Source organism: Miniopterus schreibersii (assembly GCF_964146895.1).
Source record: "Miniopterus schreibersii genome assembly, chromosome: 20".
In the NCBI taxonomy this organism is placed as follows: domain Eukaryota; kingdom Metazoa; phylum Chordata; class Mammalia; order Chiroptera; family Miniopteridae; genus Miniopterus; species Miniopterus schreibersii.
The window spans coordinates 5,987,901-6,014,933 of NC_138122.1; the positions used below are offsets into that span (position 1 = coordinate 5,987,901).

Here is a 27,033-nt window from a genome sequence, read left to right on the forward strand (position 1 = left end):
AGGAGAAAGAAGCCTAAGGAAAAAAACTTAAATCCCTGCTTACATAAGTATATGTGTTCTACAATTTTCTTTTTATTTTTAATTATATTTATTTTTAATTATATTTCAGATTAATTCAGGTGCTCAATCTTTGGACATTATAAATGCACCTATTACCTGTAGGGAGAGAAAGACAACTGCTTGTGTAAAATGTAACACTTAAGGTTAATAACATTAACCTTATTTTTAACAGGCAGGAATGATTACGAGTGTCACCAAGACAAACGATAATTAGGACTTTTTTTTTAAAATATATCTTTATTGATTTCAGAGAGAGGAAAGGAGAGGGAGAGAGAGAGATAGAAACATCAATGATGAGAGAGCCATTGATCAAGCCCACAACCCGGGCATGTGCCCTGACCGGGAATCGAACCCCGATCTCTGGATCCTAGGCCGACGCTCAACCGCTGAGCCACACCCGGCTGGGCTATTTTCTAAAACTTATCAAGTGAATGCCTAGAAAAAGCAAAATCTCGTGTTTCTTAAAGGAGTGACATCGAAGGCCCCAGACTCCCTAATTCTCCGCGATTACTTATCCTGGCATATAGGTGGTGAAACTCTTGGTGATGGTTTTCAGGATGTCTCGGTTTGTTTCATCTGAAACATGAACAAATAACAGCGACAGTGACATCCAGTAGGAAGCATGCAGACCCAAGGGAAGCGCGCTTCTCTCGGAGGCATTGGTCTGCTGTTAGAGGGGCCGGGGCCATGGTGAACTCGGTGGGTGGAGGGTCCTAGAGGAGGTTTACTGGTTTGGAAACAATTCTCACTCTCCTAATTACCTCCTGAGGATGGTGCATAAAGCAAAGTGGAGGTCCTGCTGAGCTCCTCAGGTGGCCTCAAGTGACTTCCAAGCTACAATAAAATAACAAATATGCTATAAACATCTTCAGCTTTACTGGAGCTGCACACAGAGCCAAGAGGGAGGTAGAAGTGCCTGATTTAAGCCATTTCTTTACAAGATTCCCGACTACTTCAGCCCTTAATGAGGGGAGGAGACGGGTCTACCGGAGTGCTTTAGATCGAGTATTTATAGGAACCTAGATGCACCAGGGCTCCCGCTCACGCATTACTGCCCTGGTTCTTCAGTGCACAAGATGAATAATTTACCGAAAAGCACACGTAAGTATCTCTTTATTACTCATTATAATGAACTGAGACAGGAGTAATTCACTCGCTCCGCTGGAACCCCCGAGGGCTCAGCTTCACCAGGCTCTGCTTGCTCCCCCACAGTTCATTTGAGTGAGTGGAAGGCGACATCTGTCCAGACACAGTCCTAACTAGGGCTTGTGCGAGGTGAGGTGAGCCAGGGAGCAGGCGAGCGGGAGGCCCACTGGCGACAAGGACAGTGCAAAGTCAAGGCTGAGGGCACCCGCGCAGGCCTCGGGTGCCAGGCAATGACGCGTCAGAGGCCTCGTCAGAGAAAAACAGGAATCATCTGCAGAATTAGTTTCACTGTTCAACGCAGTAAAACACAGCATTGGAAATGCTTTCAGCATTCCTCTGTGTCTGTGGGCTTAAAAGTGTGAAGTACATTCTGCATTTTCAACCAATCTAAAGATTTTTTTCTCTCTTTTTTGTCTCTTTTTTCTCCCTCTCTATTTCTTTTCTCTCTCTTTTGCTATACATTTATTGATTTAAAATCCTTGGCAAGGAAACTCAGCCTTCTCGTGTGATAATAAATAACTGGGTTTTAGGGCATACCTTCTCAGACCCTCCCAGTAACAAGTTTCCATGGAAAGATGCTCCTCTCTGCAGAACACCACGAGCTCAGCCTGGGGTTTCTGCCCTTGTTTGAGGTGATATCGCAACAGGTTTCTGCACCTAACTCAACACCTGAGTAAAATGTAGGCCAGAGCAATTAAGTTGCTTTCAGGGCAGACTTCCTGTTCTTTCGGTTTCCCCTAAGCCCTCCAGAGAGGCCAGGAGCAGAGACCTTCCTCCCAGCCTGCCAACCTGTGGCACAGAACTGTGGGTGATGCACATTAACAGCAAGCACTCTCTGGGCCTGACCTGGAAACATCTGCAAAAGTTTCCTGTGACTTGATTGCCTCTAGGGAATGTCTCTCTTCAGGTCTCTCATGGCCCAAGGAAAGATTTTTGCCTGCCTTCAATTTTATTTTTTAAAGGGAGCTAGTTGGCATAATCTTTATAAAATAAGCCACTATTCTGGAAAAGATGATTGGCTTATTAAATATATATAACATACATTTTTAAACAAACAGAATTGCCATTCTACAGGAGAAGGGCTTTCGAGAAAGGATAGGCACTTGTGAAAGTTCCACCCCATTCCTCTCCATCGGTCCCTGCCCATCTGTCTGTTTAATGAGGCTTATTTTTAAAAACTCAAATAAGGTTTTGTTCAGATGTATAGTCTCTTCAAGATGGCACTGATGAGCATGCACACTTATTGGCCTCCCATTTGGCCAAAATACTTGTACCTACAGTCTCTAGTTCAAAAAGTGAAACAGTGTGGTCTGTAGGTTGTGATCCAAAGAGGTGGATTTCCTACTCAACTTTCCAAACTTTCTAGCTGATAGGTGTGTAGATTGGAAGATTATCACTAAGGGAAAGTCAAAGTTATTACAATGCTTTGAGTATCATTCCTATTTAGTTTTGAATAATTACAGAAATAAAATAGCAAACATTGATTGACTATGCACTGTGCTCTCAGAACTTTGATAATAGTATTAAAATGACTGTATTTTCAATATTCACCACAATCTATCATTTTTAAGACATGATTGACATTTATAAATGAGAAAACTGATGCACACAAAGGATCCAGAGTTTGTAAATTATAGACCCATGACTGAAACATATATACATACCTCCTATTGAAATATTTATTCTCTTAACCAGTATATTACACAAAATTCCTGTAAAGCATAAAAGCTAATCAATTTTCAGCACATTTTTTGGTTTCAAAAATAAATCAGTTCATTAGCAGTTCCTGATAAGTTTCATCTGAACCCAAAAGCGGGGAAGGGCTTTGTTTATGCAGTTTTGGGAAAGAAGAATGGCCCCTGAGGTTTTGTCTGTCTTTGGGATTCCATGATCCCTTCCATTACATGTGGGGAGGTATTTGCAGGGAAATCAGTGGGCTGTAGTTCCTGTGCTGCCAGAGTCTTTCTCCCACGATGCTCATGCTGGGAGCCGGTGGCTGACTTGCTCCATTCTTCAAAAAGATATCCAGCTCCCCAGACTCTCGCCTTTTAATTTAAAATTTTAATTTATACTTTTCCACGGATGATATTGAGACAGACATGGCCATGAGTAAATATGTCAGGATAATCTATTGAATGGAATTAAAATGCTGTGTGCTTGGGAAACATTTTAATTTCACCCTGCTCACTTCTTTGCCAACTATAATGAACAAATGGGGAGGCTGAATTTTAAAGCTGTGCAGAATGTAGAGGAAGGGACAGTCAGGTAGGAGCCATGTGACATATAAATCACGTGGATGGCTCCAGGTGGCTCAGCAAGGCATCCTTGGCTAGCCACAGGACAGGATCTGAAACAGCTGCCAGGACAGGCAGGCAGGACTCAAAGCAAAGGCCCTCATTGCCTTTTGCAACTCTGCGTGGAATTTTGCACCACTGGCAAAGCCCAGGGGCAAGGGATGTGGGCCGAAGGATGGGAAAGGAGAGGCTTTGATCAATCTCAGCTTAAAAGACAATGTTCTTCTTTGCCCAAGGTTCATTGCTTCTGAAATGGTTTTGCCTTATGGTGAGTGCTACCTTTTAAGACAAAGTCATAAAAGAAGACAATGGAAAAAAAGGAGGCATCCCAAAGCCATGAGGTGATTCCAAATACGAGATGGCCCCCACCCATGACTTGCCCAGCTCTGTGGAGAGGCCCTTTGCTACAATCGGTTCCCGTCCTTCATCTACCCAATGCACCCTCACTACCTCCTCTGAAAATCTGCTTATCAGCTAATCATGTCTCCTTGGGTGCAGAGTGAAGCCCTTGGAATAATGTCTACTTTTTCTTAGTGTCCTACAGTAGTACATGTGCAGTAAATGCCTCTTAAAGAAATTAAAGGAATTATTGTTCTGAAACTTCACCCTGAAGCAATCCATCCCATTGTGAGCCTGTCCCCAGGCCCCCTTTACTCTCACCCCCTTTCGTTTGCATTTGATGGCAGTAATGTGTCCATCGGCTTGAGAATGGAATGTTCTGGGCGCCTGGTTCTTCTAGACTGAGGATTGTCCTATTTATACAGAGAGGCTGCCCAGCACAAGGACACTGCTGCCTAAGTTATGGGGCCTGCAGGCCAACTGAATTCTCTTTCAGGTGCGCACAATTGTGCTGATTGATCTCTCAATTATGTATTTTTAGAAATACAGCATTTTACCAACCACTGGTCATTAATCTAGAAACCAGCCCATCAACCACTGTGTCAACACACTGTGAACAAGGCCTGATAAAAATACAAAGTTAAATTCTCTCAACGGCTGTAGCTGAGAAAATCAACCTCAGCAGGAGATGAAATCCTACTGCAGAACTCTACATAGGTCAAGTACAAATACTTCTGGAGAGGGAGAAATTGGGGGGGAAAGAAAAACCTCATTAGAAGTGAACTAATCTACAGGTAGACTGAAAAAAAGCACTGGCTAGATTTGCGAGGTAATGCCAAAAATGTAAATCTTGTGTTATTTCTAATCTATTAAACAACAGAATAACTTGTCTTGAAATGGGCTTAAACAAGCTGAAATCAAATCTTTCTTTGTGGATTTGATAACACAGAAAGAGAAGCTTCTGAACTCTTTGGAAAATGACAAGCAAATGGATTCAGTGCCACTTGCTGAAACTAACATGCTCACCCTGGGAGCAGGAGTTGAAGTATATTTTCCCAAGGGAAGCAGCAGAGCTCTCTGACAATAGTAATAGAGCAGACTCTGTTTAAGGAGTGTTTGCTATTTGCCAGGTACAGTTCTGGCTCTTTTACATGAATTACTTCATTCAGCCTCAAAATACTACTTAATAAAACTAGGAGATAAATACATCTGTCCTACCTTATAGATGAGGACATGGAGGTTCTGAGAGGTTAGACAAAAATGCCTGTCCTGGGACCTGCCCTCCTATGTAATGGAACCCTTTCCATCCGATGACAAGGCCTTCTGAGCGCCACGATGCACTCTCTCTCTAATACTCACTTTGCATAGGTCCTAAAAACTCATAAAGAACCCTCATCTCCCACCATCATCCTCAATATCACGAAGATCCACGTAGATGATTCCACCTGACCTCAAAGTTAGTTCAGTCCCTCACTGACAAGGGCCATCGTGGCAAGGTCACCGCACATTTCCACTTTCTAGTTTCTTTTATTCCAGCTCATGGCTCAAGGGCCTCATTGAGGCTTCTGCTGTACCGAACCCAACAGCTCCTTCCTATCCGTCAGCCCCTCCTATCCTCACTATCCTTATACTCAGTCATTTTTCATGTATTTAATCCTTGGCTTGCTCTCTCCCCCATCTGGCACACTCCAACATCAGAGGAACCCAACTACCCGCGTTCTTTGTGCCTGCAGAGGAGCAGCTGAGCAGAGGAGCAGCAGAGCGGTGCTGGGGGGCAGCCTCGAAGCTGGCAGGGCACCGCCACCATGAATCCTTGGCCAGCAACTGCACAGGGGACCTCAGCACTGCCTGTGAATCCTAGTTCAGCTCCCCAGTCGTTTTGCTCTCGTTTTTATGCAACAGCTATTTCACTTTTGCTTGCATCTGCCCTCCCCTCTCTCCTACTCTCCCATTTACCTGCAACTGATAACTTGCCCTCTGCCTGGGTGAAAACAGAAAGCATCACTCACCAGCCCCTTTGCTTTCCCGTAGCCAGGTCCACAAACATACCTGGTTTTCCATTATTTCTTCTTCTCTTGTGATACAACAGGTGAGGCCCCTTCCTTCATGTGCTTTAACCCCATCGTTTCTCACCTGTGAGTCACCCCCTTTCTCCTGCATCATCAGTTGTTCTCATTCAATAAGATTAATCGCATTAGCATTTACCTGGACATTGGAATGTGAGGTGCCCGGCTCTTGTCTCACTCACAGTTACATCACTAGTGACTAAAATTAGGCTACTCAAAGGGCAGCGTCCAGCACATCGCCATCATTTCAGAGCTTATTGGACGTGCAGAAGGTTGGTCCCCACCCGGACTTAGTGCATTAGCAAGGTGCATGGATAATTTGTGGGCCTCTAAAAGTCTGAAAAGTTCCAGTAGATATTCAGTAAATATTTATAAAATGAATAACTAGGTTCCCAAGCATTTCCACTCTGAAGAGCTCAGTGCCCTTTCTGACTTCATTTCTCTCCCTCCCTTTGCTGCCAACATTCTTGAAAGCGTCGCCCGCCCCCAGTGCCTTGCTGTCTCTCCACCCCTTACCCCTTTCCTCCCCCCGCCTCCCACCCCTCCCTTGTCATGTGACTGTTCTCTAGTGTCTACAGGACACAAAGCCCTTCAGTCTTTCTTCAGCCCCTTGTCCTGCAACAGTTTATTCTCCAAAAAAGTCCAGAATATTCCGTAAAAAGCATAATTTAAAACTTGGTGTGCCTCTATTTCAGCCTGTTCAGGTATTTCCCATCACGCCTACAAGATGCAGGCGTTTTACTGCAGAGATGTGCACCTCCCAAGCCTCATGCGATCTTCCCACTTTCCCACGTGCCTTGCTTGGGTCACGCCGGCTTCCACTCTGCTCCTTACCCAAGCCGCCCTTTGTCCCAGGGCCTGTGCCTCTGCGCTGGCCTCTACCTGAAATGCTCTCTGCAACCAACACATGCACCTGGTATTCTGCCTCAGTTTTCAATATTAGATTAATTTCCATTTCTAGAGGCAGAAGAGACTGTGCATCTGAGTAGGGCTCCTGGTGCCAGCGCCAGCACCGGACAGTCCTGCCGGGGGCACCCGCTCCGTTGCAGTGGCGCACAGGCCCTCTGGGGACTGCTGATCGCACACTGTCCCCACGAACCTGAGGGTGCCACGCGGGGGCCAGTGATTCTCGGCTCAGCCTCTTATCCCCGGAGCCCAGCATCACACCGCGCACTGTGTAGGCGCTTAACAAATATTTGTTACATGAATGGGAGAATGTATGTTTTTTGATACCCTTGAAGGGGAGCGGGCATCTTTTAGTGCCCTTAGTGTCCTGTCATTTGACATCAAAGGAGTCTTGAAGGCAGGTGCTGTTCCTCAGGATGGCTTTGGCTACTGTGTGCACAGTGGCTTTGCCTCTGCCGCCTTAGAAAACTAACCAGTGGAGCTGTCTTCCCCGCCGTCCTGAGAATTTAGAGTGACCCTGAGTGTGGGGGAAGCCGGCTCAGCCACTCCTTGTTTGCTCAGAGCGCTCTTTGCCCTTTGCCCACCCTCTGCCCTGGTCACTGGGCGCCACTCCCCGGGCCGCGCCTTCCCTCGCGGGAGGAGCGCTCCTCTCCCCCTGAGCAGCCCCGCGGCCTCTGGGCGCCACACCCTCCCGGCAGCTGCCCGCGGTCCCCAGGGCTGCTGAGCTGGGAGGGGTCGCTCTGCAGCAGGGCCGCGCTGCGCTGGGGACTCAGGCACTGGGGGTCACAGCCGGCCACAGCTGCCCTTCTGCTCCGGAGACGCCCGCGCTGCCTTTCGCGTGTGTGGGTTTGATGCTCTTTCCAGGGCCCTCATTCCGCGTGTGCCTGCTAAGTTTCCTCCTTTCCTCCCGTAACACCCCTCCCCTCCTACACTCACATGCACACACTTGCACACTCTCGCACACTCACACACTCACCTCCCCACACAATCACCCCCCACACTTACACACTCTCGCACACTCACGCATTCACCTCCCCACACAATCACCCCCACTCTTGCACACTCACACACTCAAAACCACACATGCTCTTTCACACACACGCTCACACCCCCGCATACTCTTACACACTCTCTTGCACACTCACACACTCAAACCCACACACTCACACATACTTGCAAACACGTGCTAGCTCACAAACTCACACACACTCATGCACACACTTGTGCACCCACACCAGCACCCTCTCTGTGTTGCTCTCACCCTCTGCATGCCCTGCTGTCAGTGTGGCACCACCGTCCAGTTGGGAACGATGCGTGTACACGGAACACCCCGCAGCCCTGGAAGCCAGCTCCCTGACTCACCAAAATATTTCCACCCTGGACCCTCTCTAAGCAGCTCCAGGCCCTCCCCACCCTTCCACCGAGGCTCCCAGATCCCTGCTCCACCGACACCCGTCAGCAAGCTACCCTAGCGGAATTATTGCTCTTGTTGAGTTTGCAACCATCTGAATCACAAAGTTTTCTCCAACATAATTTAGGCTCCTTGGTAATGCTCTAGAGTTACCTGTATGTGTAACTCAGGAAATCACTGAGTAGTTAAAACTTCCCAGGAGAATAGCTTTGTGCAATTTAAAATACTTTGGGAATTGATCTAAAACTATTTCATTTTGGGTTGCCTCCTCTCCTTTCCTTTAAAAATTCCATTTATTTTTGGTCTTTGAGTTCTCAAAAAGCAAGATCTTCCTCCTGCTCTTCAAACTGGCATTATTAATACATTATGATAGCTGTAAGGTTCTTACCTGAATTTTAATTACCTTTCAATTCTTGAAAGAAGGCAAATGACAAAACAAAAGCAAAAAAACTAATATTGTGGGTAAATTTAAAGAAAAAATTCACAAAAATGCATTTGGGGGTTTTAACATTCAACTCTATCACTTAATCAGCATTTCTTAAATCAAGGGCCCTCAGGAAGGTCAGTTTAAAGGCCAAGGACAGAGGTGGGCAGGGACAAGGTTCTCAGGACTCCCAGTAGTCCTGAGAGTTATTTAAAAAATTATATATACATAAAATCATAAAACTAGGGATAAATGCCTTAACTCTATACCTTTATAGACTCTAAAATTCAAAATTATAAGTCATACACATATATAACCACTAAAGTTAAAGTCTACATTAATTAATCGAACAGATGGTAATTCATTATAATAAATTTCTCCTTTGCAATGTGAACATGGTAGTGAATGTTGGAGAGCATCACTGCTGGCTTCAGCATGAGCCACATGACAGCCACGCACTCCCTCCACATCGGCTCATTCCAGCTTTGGGAATCCTCATTGCTGTAGGGACCCTGGCACCGTTCAGCTTCCCTTGGCATGAATGCATTGATGACACAGTAAGTCCACCTCGGTATTTTTCTCATTAGGCTGAGACAATGAAAGAAGTACTCTTTGGTGCCATTGTAATAACATACACAACTCTGAGCATTTAAATCTAATTTGCTCATAAAACATCCAGAATATGTATATACAGGGGTGGGCAAAAGTAGGTTTATAAATGTGACTACACAAAACACAGTTTATTCTTGTAATATTATTTATTAATTGTTGTATTATTTATTTGAATTACAACACTGTATTGCCACTGTGGAATATTACTCAACCATGAAAAAGAATAAAATCTTGCCATTTTTGTGTCAAAATGGGATGGACCTAAAAGATATTATGCTAAGTGAAATGTCAGACAGAGAAAAACCAATACCATATGATTTCACTTATATGTAGAATCTAAAAAACAAAATGAATGAACAAACAAAACAGGAACAAATTCATAGATACAGAGAATAAATTGATGGTTGCCAAATGGGAGGAGTTTGGGGGGAAGGGTGAAATTGGGGAAGGAGTTAAGAGGTACAAATTGCCAGTGAGGCGGATCCTTCTGATGCCAGTGTGAAAAACACTGTCTTATATTTTCATAATTACTAATATATATTTATCACCTGTTATATGTTAGCTGCACTGTGGGAGGTGCTGGTGACACAAAAGGAAGACCACTGACAAGGCTCTCATCCGCCTGGTATTTGTAGCCTAACAAATAGCTGTGAAAATCATTAAATCCAGTGTTGTAAATTCTACAAAGTCCAGGATTTTTGCTATTAACATTGGATTACAAAGAGAAGTAGAGGTTTATAGTGATGAATCTGTATTATTCAATGTGGTTAAGACAGAGAGCATGCAATATACTTTAGCTATTACCCGATAGCAAGGGGAGAAATACAAAGGCATTTCTAATTATCTTTAGTGTCTCAGAATGTCCACTGTCAATTCTTTGACCTCTGACACCTGTAATGTTATCTATGTAGATGGGTCTAAGAGACTTGTTTTCCGGCTACCCAAATTGTCTGAATGTTTTTGCACCTCTCTGTGTCTGGAAGTGAGATGTGGCTTATATTTCTGAGTTAGACATTCTTTTCAGATGAACATCCTATCGCATCAGATTTGAGATGGTAAAAACTTTGACGTCTAGAATGCAGGCCACAGAGGGGCATTTTCTTTTCACTACTTGCTCTTTGAAACTAATATACGCATTTACTTACACAATGTTGTTATCTCACAGGCATCGCCTTGCCCTTTCCCAAAAGTTTCAACTCCTGGAAAGTCTTCAAGTACACATTAGACACTCATTACATATGTGCTGTGTGAATCACGGCTATTTTTAATTTTGTATTTTCAGAGGCAAAATGTAAAAACAAAAACAAAAGTAACAAACACACATAAAACTTAAAGCTGGCCAATATTCAGGAAGATTCTGTTACTTTGACTAAATTCCAACCTGTCTCCCGTCTAGTGTCTTTAAGGCAGTGGTTCTCAAACAGGCGGCCCCAGGCCAGAGTTCTGGCCTCACCTGGGGATTTGTTACAAATGCAGATTCTCGGCCCACCTCTGACCCGCTGGCCAGAGCTCTTGGGAGTCCGCACAGAGATCTGCGCTGTGAAGAGCGTGCCACGTGGTTCTGCTGCACACTGAAGTGTGAAAAGCTCTGCTTTGGGAATGGATTTCCCCAACAGAACCCCCACCTCCGAAACAACACCTGGAACCTGCATTTTAACCCCAGTTCCTTGTTCAGTGGCCTTGGAAATGATACCTTGCCTGCGAGATCCCTTTCCCTGATGTCTTTCAGGGGTTTCCTTGCTCTTTCTGGTTCCCATTTCCATCTCCCCTCCTCACACACAGCTAGCAATGGGTTTGGGATGTACAAAATCACTTTTCAAATATCTATTTGTTCTAAGCTATTTTATCTCTTATGAGAAAATTAAATTAGCACCAGAAATGTGAGGGAAACTGATTGGATCAGGCCAATGACTCTGGCTGGCCTTGTTTCATGGATTCTCAAGCCAAGGCACTTTCTTTTTTTTTTTTTAATTTTTCAATTACAGTGAACAGTCAATATTATATTATTTTCAGGTGTACAGCATAGAGGTTAGATGCTTATATAACTTATGAAGTGATGCCCCCAGTAAGTCTAATACCTCCCTGACACCTTACACAGTCACCCCAATATGATTGATTATATTCCCTTTGCTGTACTTTACATCCCCATGACTATTTTGTAACAAGCCATTTGTACCTCTTAATCCCTTTGCTTTTTTCACCCAGTTCTCTAATCCCCTCCCTTCTGGCAACCATCAGTCTGCTCTCTGAACCTATGAGTCTTTTTCTGTTTTACTTATTTATTTATTTTGTTCTTTAGATTCCATATATAAGTGAAATCATATAGTGTTTGTCTTTCTCTGTCTAACTTATTTCACTTAGCATTATGTCTTCTAGGTCCATCCACGCTGCCACAAATGGCAAGATCTCGTTCTTTTGTACGGCAGCGTAATAGTCCATCCTATACATGTACCACCTCTTTTTTATCCAGTCGTCTACCCATGATCACTTAGGTTGCTTCCATAACTTGGCTATTGTAAATAATGCTGCAGTAAACATAGAGATGAATATATCTTTTCAAATTAGAATTTTGGATTTCTTTGGATAAATACTCAGAAGTGGACTTGCTGGGTCACATGGTAGTAATATTTTCAACTTTTTGAGGAATTTCTATAAATTGGCTGCACCAATTTATAATCCTACAAATAATGCACAAGGGCTCCCTTCTCTCCACCTCCTCACCAACACTTGTTCTTTGTGGATTTATTGATGGAGCCATTCTGACAGGTGTGAGGTGATATCTCATTGTGGTTTTAATTTGCATCTCCCTGACGGTTAGTGATATTGAGCATCTTTTCATGTCTGTTGGCATCTGTATGTCCTCTTTGGAGAAGTGTCCATTGAGGTCCTCTGCCCATTTTTAATAGGATTATCTTTCTTGGTGTTAAGTTTTATGAGTTCCTAATACATCGCGGATATTAATCCTTTATGGGATTTATCATTGGAGAATATCATCTTCCATTCAGTAGGTTGTTTGTTTGTTTTGTGCAAAAACTTCTCAGTTTGATTTAGTCCCATTTGTTTATCTTTTCTTTTGTTTCCCTTGCTTAAGGAGACATATAAAAAAAATATTACTAAGAGCAATGTCAGAGAGTTTATTGCCTAAGTTTTCTTCTAGGAGTTTTATGGTTTTGAGTATTACATTTAAGTCTTTAACCCATTTTTAGTTTATTCTTATATATGGTGTAGGAAAGTGATCTAGTTTCATTTTTTGCATGTTTCTGTCCAGGATTCCCAGTACTGGTTATTGAAGAAAATATCTTTATTCCATTGTATGGTCTTGCCTCCTTTGTCATGGATTAACTGAGCATATGGGTGTGAGTTTATTTCTGGACTCTCTATTCTGTTCCATTGATTTATGTCTGTTTTTATGCCAGTGCCATGATGTTTTGAGTACTATAGCTTTGTAGTATAGTTTAATATCAGGTAGCATGATTCCTCCAACTTTGTTCTTCTTTCTCAAGATTGCTTTAGCTATTTGGAGTCTTCGGTGTTCTCACAAGCACTTTGTCTTTTAGGAGAATATCACAGCCCTCAAGTACAGAAACTCTAGTGCCAGGCTGCCTGAGTTTGAATTCCCTGCTCTGATAGTACCAACTGTGGGCTTTAGGAGTCCTGAACCACTCTGTGTTTCAGTTTCTCATCTGTAAAATGTGGATAGATTGAGTGGTTTCTTATATGGGAATTTTGAAGTTGTGCCAGGCCCCAAATAAGCGCTATATAATGTTAGACATTTCTTGTGATAGAGTTATAATGAATTCTCTTTTCAAGGACCAGTGGGAAGATTTAGTTTGGAATGTAAAAATTTTAAATGCTTGAAAGACTTTTCAAGAAATCTGAAAGTTGACATTAATGTTTCTCAACTTTCCTCTTGGATCCCCTTATTTAACATCAAAAATCATCCTCCATGTGCTTGTTGCTAATGAGAGCCCAGGACATAGCCATAAACAGCAGGGAAGGAGCCAGATTTGGCAGAGCACTTAAACATAGATTTTCTTCGTAGGTCAGTAAAAGAGCCCTGTTACAATGGAAGAAAGTAAGAAGCATTGACACTACTCCTTCTAAAGCACAGACACATTACGAGGAAAATAACTGTCCTCAACCACCACCCTCATTGTGTCAAGTTTTTTTTCCACTCCTTAGGCCCTAGGGCTGCACAGACTTGGTGACTCAGCTCTGCCCCATTGGAGGGATGGCTGTTGTCCAGTTAGTCCCCTCTATTTGCCCTCCATGCCTGCTAATGAGACCCAGGTTTGAGAGCAGGTAAACAGGGCCTGCTCATCCATCTAGGGTCTGTCTAGCCCTACCCTAGGGGTACACAAGGCTTTCCACAGGCTGGGCTATGTGGGCAGGCATGGGAATGCGTTCTGGCCCCGGAAGGTAGACTTGGACTGACCTGTTTCAAAGTGAGCCCCTACTGGGCCCCTTGGTCATTTGAACTGGTTGCACACACCCCAACTTGCAGCTGTGGGTTATACAGGGCATGGTAGGTTTAAAGTAGTATATTTCAAGGTCTCAAATTCCCCAAATCAGCCTGAGAAAGTGCCAGAGATTGAATTGCAATTCTAATTCTCCTTTCTGACTGCTACCACTTTGGTAATTGTCCAGGAGAGAATTTTTCTTTACTTTCTTACTTTAATAGTCATTTGATAAAGCTTGGTAAAATATTAGCAGTATACTGTCTAGATATTGAGAAATCGAATGAATTTAATACCGTGTTACAAAGCTCTTTGCAAGTCAGGTATTTTCCAATTCATTGCTTTAAAAGAAATTGAAGAAGGAACTAATTGAATTGTCAGCTGTGCAATCATTAAAATAATTTTTGAAGCTATATTACTATGTGATTTTTGGCGTATGTTTTGGAAGACTTTCAAAGAATTGAGTGACATTTCTCTACAAGGTTTTCATTTCCATATCCCTGCTGATGTGAACCAGGTTTCTCTTAAAGCAAAAATAGGAATTGAATAGATTTAACCCTTGCCCTACCTCATTCTGGCAGTAATGATATTTATCCAGGCTGCAATCTTAAAAAGCCTCTTCTATCTCACTAAGAGCTTTATTTCCACTATAAGCTTACGCGTTACCTTTAATTATTACTTAACAACGTGTACAATATAGTCAGGTTGTTTTATCAATATCATTCTTGTATTGATAACTCATTCAAAAAGAAAATATTATTACTCAGAGTTTTATGGTCACAGAACATAAAATAAATTTAAATTTATTCATAAATATGATAGCCGATCAATAAAAGATGTTCAAGCATAAAATATATCAGAATAAAACCTTTCAGAGGACATACAAGGGGAACACAAGTTTACATTTGAAAAGGAACAGCACACATTTTATGGCTATTAAAGAAGAGCTTGTCTATGAATGTTGGAAACAGATAATCATGAGCGTCAAATTACTATAGTATTTAAATTCCATTAAACATACATACATATACGTATATGGCTATTGCTATGTTTTAATTTTAAAATGTGAATATTTTCCACAGACCAAAAATGCATTCTTTGCAACTATAACTTAAATTTTAAAACTGATGTCAACTTGAAAATGTGCAGGGGGACATGTAATTGGCCAAAATAAAAGCAAGAATGTTTGTTTGCGCACAGTCGCCTGCATTTGTGTGGTCCCAGGGCCTGGAAGACTCTCCCCCGGCCTCGGTTCCCCGTTTGCCCAGGCTCGCCAGTGCCTGGAGCTGCCTGATGGGAGCCCCATCGTTAGCAGTTACTCAGACACAGCAGTCCTGAGGCTAGCGGTTGCCTGATCAGTCCTTTACAATGAGAGCCAATGGATGAGTTTATAATTACTTCCTATAAAAATGCTTTTGGAAGTTCAAAGCGGGGCAGGTCCTTTTGGGCTTTCGTCTTCTTCATAAACACAATGAGGAAGTTTCCATAAAACAAAAAAATGTTGTGGAAAGTGAAGCTAACGTTGCAGGATACGGAGGAAAAAACATGACTTCAATTTTTGTTTATACCAATGACATGCTTACTAAGGTGGGAAAGAGTCATTTAACGATGCCTGAATTATCAGGGCCTTATGGAGAGTAAAGCTGGGTCCCCAAAACTCATCTCACTGATGATACATAGAAACAAATACAAAATTAAGTCTCTAACTACCGGTGTGCAGACCTCAGGAACCAGGAGTTGGGTGGAGATGGAAAGATTATTTTGGCCTTTAGGCACCTTTGTATGATATTTCTTCACATGTTTAAACATGTTTATCTTGCTTTTGTAGTTTAAAAAAACCCAGCTAATAAAGATCATTTAGAAGAGAAGAATTCCCTCCTATTATAATTTGAAAGCACCCAACGATCACCCCAGGCCTGCCCCATGGCCCTTGGCACCTGCTGAATGACCGGTGAGCCTATAGATAAAAGGTCCCAGTAACTGGAAGCCAGTGTCATTTCTATCCCTCCTGCCAACCAGGGACAGTAGTTCTCTAGACGGAGGCTTCCCCCTTCCAACGAGGGCTGTCCTCTAGGTGCTGCAGTGCTAGCTGCTCCCCTGACCCTGTCAGGCGGCTCCTTTGCCAAGGGGAAGGGCACGTCCCCACGTCTTCCCTGCCGGTGGCTTTGGCCTGCTGCCCATCTCCTGAGCCTGTCAGGAGGATCCCTGTTGTCGCTCCAGGGGGATCAGCCGTGGTGAGCGATGGCAGTGCTTTCTCCCTGTCTCCTCACCTGGAGGCCCTGGGTTCACATTCCTTGTGCCCAGGAGGCGCGCCTCCTACCCTCCCCGGGGACATCTGGGGGAAGCGGTGGGGCTGCAATTGCCCCTTGCTGTTTGCTCAGATACCCCGGCTCAGGTTCTGACCCGAGGGTAGGGCGCTGAGTGCTAGGTGGGCACAGCCCTACCCTTTAATCACACCCTTCGCTGCGGGCCCACGTTGATAGAGAATTTCTTTTCCTTCATTTTCCCTTTGCAGGTTCTAAGTTCCTGGGGTACACGAGCGCCTCTTCTTCCTGACCCACAGGTGTATTTATCTCTACTTTAAACCTGGTAGCTGCCAAGTCACAAGCACCAAAAAGCAAACTCTGTTTGCCTCCCAGTTGTGGGGAGGAGTAGGTGAGAGGTGTGATGGTGACCCGGTGACATCAGCCACTGTCTCCTCTGGAGGCCCAGGGAGAGGAGCCCGAGAGGGAGGAACCACCTGCTCATCTCGCCTTCCCCTCCGGAACCCTGAGAGGCAGCCACGGCTTCCTCCCAAACCACTGGCTCTCTCAGGGGGATTTTGCAAGCCATGTGGTGTGCAGGTTAGGAGATTGGGCAGGTTAGGAGATTGTCAGCACCAGGGAGGGCTGGAGGTAAACATGTTCTGCTTTTGACTAACGACAAGCTAGGTGTTTGCTTTGTGGATCATCTGTGACCCGTTTGAAACACTGATCCACTTTCTCTCCCCTGTGCCCCTGGGCTACTTCTCCCACGAGGTGCTCAATGTGCTCAAGAAATACAAACTAATTTCCATATAAGCCTAAGGGAGAAATAAGATGGAAAGCAAATCTACAGCAAAGATATTCGCAGAATATGTTCCTGCTCTTCAGGAAGATTCAGGCCGGCGTTAACCTATATTTAGGAATCTCATCAATAATTGTTTTCTTGTAGAGCTAGGTTATGTTGTTTTATTTACTCCTTGAAGCACAACCACTGTATGTATAAAGTAATCTCTCAACACTCTTCTTTCTTCCTCTCTCCCTTCCTCAATATTCCCCTTTCTCCTTCCCTCCCCCTTTCCCCCACCCCCACCCCACAGGTGTACCATAGATGACAGAGTCACCCGGGTGGCCTGGCTAAACCGCAGCACCATCCTCTACGCGGGGAATGACAAGTGGTCCATAGACCCTCGAGTGATCATTCTGGTCAACACCCCAACCCAGTACAGCATCATGATCCAGAACGTGGACGTGTATGACGAGGGCCCCTACACCTGCTCCGTGCAGACGGACAACCACCCCAAGACCTCGCGGGTCCACCTCATTGTGCAAGGTGAGCCACAGCCAGATTTTCGGGTTGGGTTCTGACAATGATGGAGGGAAGGACAATCTCAGGCTTTGCTTCTACTCATGTATGAAGACAGAAAAAGTTATTTTCCTCTACAGAATCCAGAGGTTGAGTGTAAGTCTGGGATTCCTGCCCATCTGCTGGGTTGACTGAGTACTGAACAGTTTCAAGAAACTTCTCAGTTGTATCTCTGATCCTTCAGTTCTTATCAATAAATTGTTTGGCATGGGCTGGTTGAGCTCTCTTAAGTTACTCAGTACTCTGGAGTTGGGGCCAGGTAGATTTAGAAAATAGATATGATAGCCACTTTCTATACTCATAAACATAACTGTAATAAAATGGAATGATGTTTGTGTAGAGATTGTCTTTAAGGGTCTTTTATAGGCTTCTCTTATGATAAAAGGTTAATGCTGTTGACATGAAATCAGGTGAGTCGGGCTGCTTTCGCGTGGTGATGGTCCTGTGTGGCCCAGGACGTGCGTCCTCAGGCTCTCCCTGCGTCCCTGCTGCACCGACGCCTCTCTCCTAACCCCACAGTGGAGCCGAGGTCAAGAGAGAGATCAGTCAAAATTATATTCCCAGGTCTATGTTGGCAATAAATCTATATAATTAAAAAGGGGGGATTAAATTCCTAACATTCTCTCCTAGTCTCCTATAAGTAATCTGAATCAGTAAAACCCAGGCATAGTATTTAATAATTTTTTATTCAAATTTCATTTTGTATGGGGAAAAATAGGGCTGAAGAAATGTCAGAAACTCAGATCTCAATTGTTAAAAATTAAAAACATGTTCAGACAGCAGTTAGGAGACTCTGAGAACATTTTAAAACAAAACACCTGTACAAATAAACTTATTTTGAACTGCTCCTGACTGACTGCACACACACAAACACACACACACACACACACACCCATCACTGTGTAAAGCAGCTCCTGTCAGGCACTGGGGCCGGGGAGTGCTAGGCCAGCCCCCTTCCTCCAAGGACCCTACCTTCCTCCACCACATGAGGGGCTTGGGGGGCCTCTCTCAGGGCCCCCCACCTGGTGTCCTGGGGCCATGAACTGGGCTCTCAGGGGTCACTGTGTAGGATGCCATCTTCCGAAGCTGCCTTTTACTGTGTCCCATTGCAGTAGATTCAAAGGATTTGTCAGTTTATGATATGTGTGCAGCATAGCTAATATGGAGTCTCTCACTCCAGCCTTTCTAAAAAATACAGTTTTGCCCATTTCCTTTGGTTTCATGGAGAATTTGAGTAGGGTTAGCGTCTCTTCCTACTTCAGTTACTTGTGCAATTCAGGGTGGCCGTTCTCCTGGCCAGAGCAGCTCTTTGCCAGCACAGCCTCCAGGTCCCTGCCTCTGAGCCATGCTGACGGCCTGTGCTGGGCCAGGGGTCTGGCTCTGCAGTTCCTGCCCCAGCAGCCCCCCTGCTGCCCTACTGTGTGGAGCCTCGCCTCAGCTCAGCCTCGCAGCCCTTCTCTCCCCCCACATGCTTTCAGACACCCACACCAGCCTGCCATCTGACAGATGTCTGTGCACTCTGCTGTTTCCCTTCTCTGCATATGTCCCACCCAGGGGGATGGCTTGGGGCTGATCACCGCTTGGGGGCTACACGAGGCCTGCCATCTGGAGATGAAGAGAGCTGTCACACCCAGTGTTTCTCCTCGGAGGATGGCGAGGGCTGGGTGAGATCGGTCATCTGGGATGAGCTCGAATGCCTGGCTAACGTTCCTGGGGTGCAGATCACGGGGGCGCGAGTTCTCCCTGCCCCGCCTGGCACTGGCCTTGGTTCTGGAAGAGCTGAAATTCTGGGCACTGGGAGTCCACGCCTCCATGGCTCGCTCGCGGCCTTGACAGCAAAGTTCTCTTCAAATCCAAAAAATGAGGCACTGAGATAAAAAAGAACTGTCAGGGAGTGTAGAGAAACAGAGTGCAGCTCTCATGCCCCAGGAAAAAGACAGATTGTACCACATGTCAGAGTCAACTCGGGCCAGGAAGGGCTCGAGAGCAGGCGGGGGTGCTGCTCTTCAGGGGCACCTGGCGCTAGGATTTAGGCTGGACCTGGAAGCCAGTGGGGCCTCCCCGTGGGCCTCAGGACGTTGGGTAGAGAGGGTCTGAGCACAGGCAAGGTGAAAGCAGAGATTCAGTTCTGGGGCTCAGTCCCTCGCAGTCCTCAAGTTCAGCCCAGCACCTCTCACAGCTCTGAGAGCCTGAGAAATTCCATTTAGAAGGTGGGGGGATGAGGAGAGAACCTTCTCTGGAACACTTAGCAGGTCCAAAGGAGGAGCTGGGGCGCTGCATTCTCCTCTGTCTTGGTGAGCAATGGTTGGCCCCTTCCTTCCTTGGACACCAGGTGAATTTCCAGGGGGAGGAAGCAGCGACCCCATCGCTCAGTTAGCGAGACGTCCAAGAGCGCTCCTTCCCAGCAGCGATCGGCTCTTGTCCAGCCTATGGATTAATTTTTCCCACTTAGTGTTGGTTCAGGTTAGATAAAGATAATGAAGGTTTCCTGATCCTCTTAAGGGAGATTTATCTGGCTGAGTAGAAAGCTTTGGAATACAATAGGGCAGGTATAAAACTGAGGCCTAATCTTGCCTTTAATTTCAAACTGCTGATGGGTATTGATTTTGCAATGAGAAAAACGGAAAAATTTCCAAGCTGCAACTTGTCGGTTTAGATTTAAAAAAAAAAAAAGTTGTTTATTTATCATCTGTTCATTAGAGAATGTAGGAATCTCATCACCTTTGCCAGGCAAGTGCTGGTAGAGAAGGGGGACAACCCCACAGGGCCCTGGCTCCTTCACTCCTGCTCCTGTGACCTGAGGAACTGAGAGATGCTTTGTCACTAGCCTCAGTGCCTGTCCTCACTGTTTTATAAGGTGGCCTTTGCCAGGTATCTGATGTAATTAATTCCCAAGTCCTTCCCTTTGAGAGAAGCTGCATTCATTAAAATATCATCACTGGTACCCAAGGTACATCTTGGCCATTGAGTGACCATTTCAAGGCAGCCTGTGGATGTGTGTGATAGCATGAGCTGGACTGTGTACCTAGGCGTCAGGGAAATCCTGAGCCCGGGGACAGCATTGCTGGAGAGTCAGATGAGTCAGGGTGGGAAATCAGTCCAGCAGCCCAGTATGGGGTGTGGTGAGGTGGAGAGAAGCTGGAGGCACAAGGACAGGTAGTAAGTTACTCCCATCACCCCAAAGGTAGGCTGTGGACTGTGCCAAGAGTAGGCTGTGGATCTACTGTAGAAATGAAGATGGTTCCTCCAAAATATATTGTCCAAGCAATTTGAGAGAAGTAATGTTAATGCCCTGAAAGAAAAAAAATTAAGGGGTTATCACCTACATTTCGATTAGGAAGTGCTGATGGCCTAACTCATATCCATGGAGTTAGGATCCTGTGATACTAGGAGAGAAAAACATTAGGATTTGCTAAATTTAGGGGTAAAGAAAACACAAACATCACACAGATATTGCAGAACTAAGGAACAGGTGTAACAGAAGACCAGGAGGAGTGTGTGTGTGAGACCCATCATGAATTTCCTAGCATGAGAGTGAGTGAGTTTTCCAGGATTAACTATCCCTAGAAAATATCAGGAGCCTTATATGTATATCTTTCCCCAGAATAGAGCTCACTGTCTGAGGTATAACAGACATTCAGTCAATGTTTGTAAAATGAACCAGCAATGAAATGGCATATGAAGGCAGTGATCATAAGCCCCTTCAAGCAGAGAGGGGTGGGGACTGTGTCAGACCCTGTCCAGATGACGTGGACTGGACAGTGATGGGAAAGAGTTCCCTGGAGGGGTGGGGGGTCTTCAATGTGATGAGCTAAGAGATATGTTAAACGGAGTTAACAGGAACCCCATGCATTTATTCAGTACTTTACAGGACTGCTCACAATATTGTCTCATTTGACCTTCACAAGCAGCCCTGGGAGTCCACAGGGCAATGACTGTTATCTCCATTTTGCAAATTAGGATCTGCAGCTCCCAGAGATTGAGAGACCTGTCAGGGCCTCCTGTGAGCCAGGAGCAGGACCGGGTCTTGAACCTTGGCCAGATGACTCCAAGACCAGTGTCCCTCCAGCACACTCCGCCCCCCCCCCCCCCCCCCCCCGCCAAGCACAACTGAAGTTATTTTTCTAATCTAGATCCGTGGGCATTTTCCAGTTATCCTTTTGTTTTTCTTCCCTTTTTCTGCTATGGAGATTGCACTGTAGAAGAAATTGAGAACAAAGCTCAAGGTAGAAAATTAGGTGTGGAGGTGGGATGCCAAAACCACAATGAATAGTGTAGAGGAGCTGAGAGAGAGAGAGGGCAGCAAAGAAGAGAATACGTTATGAGTAGCTCATCCCTTCAGGGATACACATTTTATTATTATTATTTTTATTTATTTTATTTTATTTTTTTAAATATATCTTTATTGATTTCAGAGAGAGGAATGGAGAGGGAGAGAGAGATAGAAACATCAATGATGAGTCATTGATTGAACCCGCAACCCGGGCATGTGCCCTGACAGGGAATCGAACCCTGATCGCCTGGATCCTAGGTCGATGCTCAACCACTGAGCCACGCCCGGCCGGGCAGGGATACACATTTTAAATGCTACCCCTTTTTCCTATGTATCTACCGAAACCTGGCTGCTTGCTTTGAGGATCCAGTGTCTAATTGTTATCCTAATTGTCGCGAATGCCCAGCATTCTGAAACCGTGTGACTATCCTTGTGTGCCCAGAGTTGTCATTGTCCGTAGGCAGGAAAAGCGGGTGGACCTTCGTTCCTTGGATACTGATGCTCTATCTGTTCTCTTGCCTTAGTTCAGACGTCTGTTACTCCCTGGTATTTTCTTTCATGGAATGAACTCCTCTTGCTAAGTCTAATTTTATGTGAAGAGCTAGAAATGACAAATCACGTTAATTTGTCACATCTGAGACTCTGCAGCAAGCTTATGCAATTTCTGTCTGAAAGAGACGTCGGGTCTGGAGCCTGGAGTCATTCCAAGGGGAACTGTTGGGACCCACAATTTTGTTTAGCAGGTGGGGAAGTCAGGGTTGCCCACCAGCCCCGCCCTGGGTTTTGCTGAGCACCAGCAGACCTCTGCCTTGGGCTCATAAAGTGTAAACCTCATCTCAGCTGGTTCTCACACTGACCCTGCAAAGCCTATGCCAAGTTCACATTTCACACAGAAGGAAACTGAGGCTCAGAGAGATTAAAGCCTTGCCCAAAGATGGAGCTACTAAATTCTCTCCACCAGACTTGCCTCTAAAAAAGCCATCCGAATAAAAACAGGTAAAGCATTTTACATGCATGATCTCCTTGCAGTTTTCTTCACAAAAGCCCTGGGAAGCTGAACAGAAAGTCACCAAATTCCAAGAAAAGAAATCAAGATTCAGTAAGTTGAAGAAATGGGCCTAAGATGCAGTGGCTAGTAGGTGGCAAAGACCTTTAACACCCGGTGTTTTTATTCTAGACCCAGTATTGTGTTCACATTCCAGATTGCTAACTCATGGCTAAATAAAGAGACAGGTAAATGTTATTATTTGTGAGGAAAATATAAATGTTTGGAGGTGAGTGCTAGCAGACAGCTGCTGGGGGGAGTGGGCCAGGCCGAGGCTGAGCCAGGGCAGCAACCAGCAGGGCACTGCTGGAGGATTTCCCGCAGGCAAGGGGAAACGACTGCCCACAGGTCAGAGTTCTGCCAAGGACCTGCCTATTTTCAGCTCTTCCTTTGTGACTAACCTCTTTTTTTCTGCTATTTTCCCCTCCTGCCCCAAATATTACAGTCACTTAAATTAACATGTGTAATTGTGGGCCTCAAGAAAAGCAAGCAGCCAACCTGAAATCAATTTAATTTATAAGGCCTCTATTTTAAATTTTAATCACACTTGCTCTTCACAGAGGCAGGGGGGAAAAGTGGAATGAACAAGACTGGGCATCAGAAAATCATCCCCCAGCTTGAGCTCTGCTCCTGATGTCCAGGGTTGTGTCCTTGGAACATCACCTCCTAGCTTCTCATTCGAGATGAAAAGTCCAATTCAATGTCCCTTTAGGTACACCCGTGTACACCTTAACCCTATGTTTATTGTTAATAATTATTATTTTTCATTTGAAAATAAGATTCTGAAAAGGGGTCCATATGCTTTACACTCTATGTATGTGCAAAGCAAGCACACAAGCCAAAGGATCCACCGTACAAAGTAAGTGTAGAAACCTCCCTGGGCGTCCTGTCCTTGGTTTTGGAATGAAGGGTTGCATGGATGGTAGGGAAGTCCTTTCCAGTTGTGACATTTCAGGATTTGTCAGTGTAATTTCTCCGGAGGATTTTTGTACATCCAGGCATCTCTGTACCCCATGCCTTTTCCAACTTCACCCACTGAAGGAGCAGTTGAAGGTTTGCTCATATTATCTTTCTTACTCATATTTTCTTCAGAGCCCTTAGGATCTGAGCTTCCTGCTAACACCATTGTTAGTGGTGACTTGGAGCATTGCTCACCTGTGTTGGCGGTGGCTTCCTTTTGTTTGGAGACGGTGGGAAAGAAAGACACTCTCTCTTTCCCTGTTCCACCTTGACATGTGTCACCTCCACAACCCACAGCCAAGGCAGCTGCAAATTAGAATCGGAAATGAGCCTTTGCCCTAGGATGCCAGCTGCACCCAATAAAGGAAGGGTCTCCAGAGTCATTCCTCACAAGAAGGGCTCCTCAGGCAGGCTCCCTCCACGCCCACCAGGCTCTCCTGCTTTGGGCTGGAATGAACTCACACTCACCCACACTCCCACGCTCACCCACACTCACCCACACTCCCACGCTCACCCACACTCACCCACACTCCCACGCTCACCCACGCTCCTCACAATGGTCCTACCCCTTTCCTCAGACTGTGTTACTCAGTTATACCTGAACCTGACACGTCATAGAGCCTGAAAAGAACTGATTTCCACTTCCACTCCATCTCCTAGGTTACTGCCTTGTCATTATATCATGTGTAGTTAGTGAGAACGCAGTCAAAAACACATTTTGTAAAAAAAAACACACAAAAAAACATTCCCAGTATTTCTCTTTTTATCAAGACTTTACTCCCATTGCTGTGAGGAGAAATATGGGGCTTTGTTCTCTACTTAGAAACTAAGATTGTGACACACACATACACACAAACACATAACTCACACAGTCACACATGCATGCACACGGTTTTCACAGGTTTCATGGCTCTTCTTTTTGTGGTCTCTAGAATTCCATCCACCTCCATTAAATGTGTAGGTTCAGCTTCCCCGTGGAAGGGAGGATATATGTTTAATTCCTCCTGTAACACTTATAATCTTTTAATTGTAGGAATAGGAGAGTTGCAATTTTCCCAGCAAAATTTGACAATAGATGAACACATTGTCAGGGTTGAAGGTGGTTTGATCCTGCCTGCAAATTCCATTTGAGAGCCCTGGCTTCCAAAGTGTGCAGGTTGTTTTGAAGCATGGTCCAGGATGGTGCTGCGTGTCCTGGCAGCTGGCTTGGTGATATATACAGTAGCCAGAAAGAGCAGTGGCAGGGCCTGGAGCTGTCTCTGCCTGATTTGCATTAGAATCAAATAAAGGAAACAGTCATAAAGCCTGTTCTCAAAGTCATCACTGATGTGGAGATGGAGGGGAAAATGAAATGCCTGGAATGTTCTACTCAGTTTGTATGGTGATCTCAGCTTATTTCCTAAGAGTCTAGTCTGTCAGTAGCTCAAATCAATGCAAAGAGATCTCTCCTGTTGTGAGCAGAGGAAGCATCTTTTGAAGCAGAGTAAATTAGGAAATGTTCACAAATTCTCCTAACAGATGAAAGTTCATCACGATGCTCATACAGTCAGGATCCCACGTGAGATCTCAGATTGCACCGTCCACAGGTCAGTCAGCCATCGCTTAGCATCGGCAGCCTGCGGATTCAGGGTAGCGATGTTTCCTTGCGTGGAGCACCTGTACACATATTTGGAGAGCCTGGCTTGCAATCTGAAACCTGACTTTGAGCCCCTGGTTAACAAGTTTTACCTCAAACACGACATCTTGGCAACAATAAGCATCCTTTGTACTTACTTTTGTTTTGGCTTCTCATAAAGGTATTGGACAGCCTTTGACTCTTTTCTCACTAATAATTCTCCTCTATAGGTAGAGAAATTGAAGAGCAATAGAAATGGTGTAAATAATCCCAGTAGAACCAGTCACAAACATGTTTTTCAATAGTTACAAACCACGGGACCATGGGCTGAGTGTTTATCGTGGCAGTTGGCAGTCACCGTATGGATACGATCTTATTTTCCAATTAACTCCAGGAGGCAGGGTGCACTTTCCTAACTGTTCAATGAGGAAATTGAGAGGCTAAAGAACTTGCCTGGGGTCACCAGCTGATGAGCTGAACCCTTTGATCTGAGCTCTGCTCAGTCTACAGTGAAGCCGGAGCTTAACCCCTGCTCGGAGCGTCCTCTCGATTCCACCCCTTTCTGACAAGCAGGCCCGACTGACACCAGCTCCCCGACGGTGCCGGTGCTTCCCTGCCAGGTCACCTCCGCCAGAACGACTCCCAGCTCCTAGCTCTGCAGTCGGAACGTGTCCTCCCTCAGCCTTCTTTGCTTTTATTCCTCTTGGTAATTATAACTGCCTTCTTGGAGTTAATATCAGGTGTGCATCATGGCCTCTTAAATCTCCATTTCCAGCTTTTATTTTCTATTTTTTTCTAAATATGTCTTTATGGATTTCTGAGAGAGGAAGGGGGAGGGAGGGAACGAGAGAGAGAAACATCAATGATCAGAGAAAGTCATTGATCGGCTGCCTCCTGCACGCCCCCTGCTGGGGATGGAGCCCGCAACCCAGGCGTGTGCCCTGACCGGGAATCGAACTGTGACCTCCTGGATCCCAGGTCGACCCTCAGCTGCTGAGCCATGCTGGCCGGGCTACATTTCCAGCTTTTAATTTCTTCCCTAATTCCTGGCTTTTATTTCTTATATTTTCCTGAGCTCTTCAACATGGGTATCCCATAAGTGTCCTCACGTGTCCACACTACACGTAGCTTCTTCACTCCCACCCCTGTTCTTCCTCTTTTAAGTCGCATTTCTGTGTATGGACATAACTTCCTTGTTTAAAACCTTGGCTTAAGCTTTGACTCTTTTTTCCCTTTTGTTTCTCTAGGAAAGCAGATGCCATGTCCAATAAATTCCTTCTCTTCCCTTCCGTTCCCACAACTGCCACCAACAAAGTGTAGCATCTTACTCTCCAGCGACTTTTCACAGCCACACTCTAATTGCTGTGCAATCCTCCGTCTCTGCCTCCGTAGGATTCTCTTTAACACTGTTGTCTAAATATTGCTGATGCACACATCTGATCATGTCACTTCCCCGACTCATAATTTTAATGACTCCCTGTTGACAATAAAATAAAGTCAAAACTTCTTAGATCATTTTTCCAAGTGCTAAACAAGTCAGAGCTAAACCTACTTTTCCATTTTCACTTTCTATTATTCCATTTTTACATCCTACACACAATTTAGCAAATGCGTCTTTGTGAAACCCTCACCCCGGGTGTCCTGCATTCTTTTCCGTTTCTCACACAATCCATCTGCCATGGACACTCTTTTCTCGGAACAGCCAAACCCTACAGACCCATCCGAGCAGCACTGTCCCACAGCTCTGTCCAGCTGACCTCTCTGTGGTGATGGAATGTGCTGGTCCTCACTGTCCAGCATGGTGGCATGAGCTGCAAGT

General features: G+C 45.0%; 1 protein-coding gene across 6 annotated transcripts in view; it reads left to right on the forward strand.

Annotated features, from left to right (window-relative positions):
- OPCML (opioid binding protein/cell adhesion molecule like) overlaps positions 1-27,033 on the forward strand; it is a 1,023,398-nt gene that overhangs the window by 806,669 nt on the left and 189,696 nt on the right. For all 6 annotated transcript variants that reach the window (XR_013997786.1, XR_013997787.1, XM_081122824.1 and 3 more), the window contains one exon: positions 17,056-17,288. Coding sequence is in view for 4 of the 6 variants with exons in the window: in XM_081122824.1 (XP_080978950.1) it covers positions 17,056-17,288 (233 nt within the window). In the remaining 2 variants the exon portion in view is untranslated. The remainder of the gene's footprint in view (positions 1-17,055; positions 17,289-27,033) is intronic.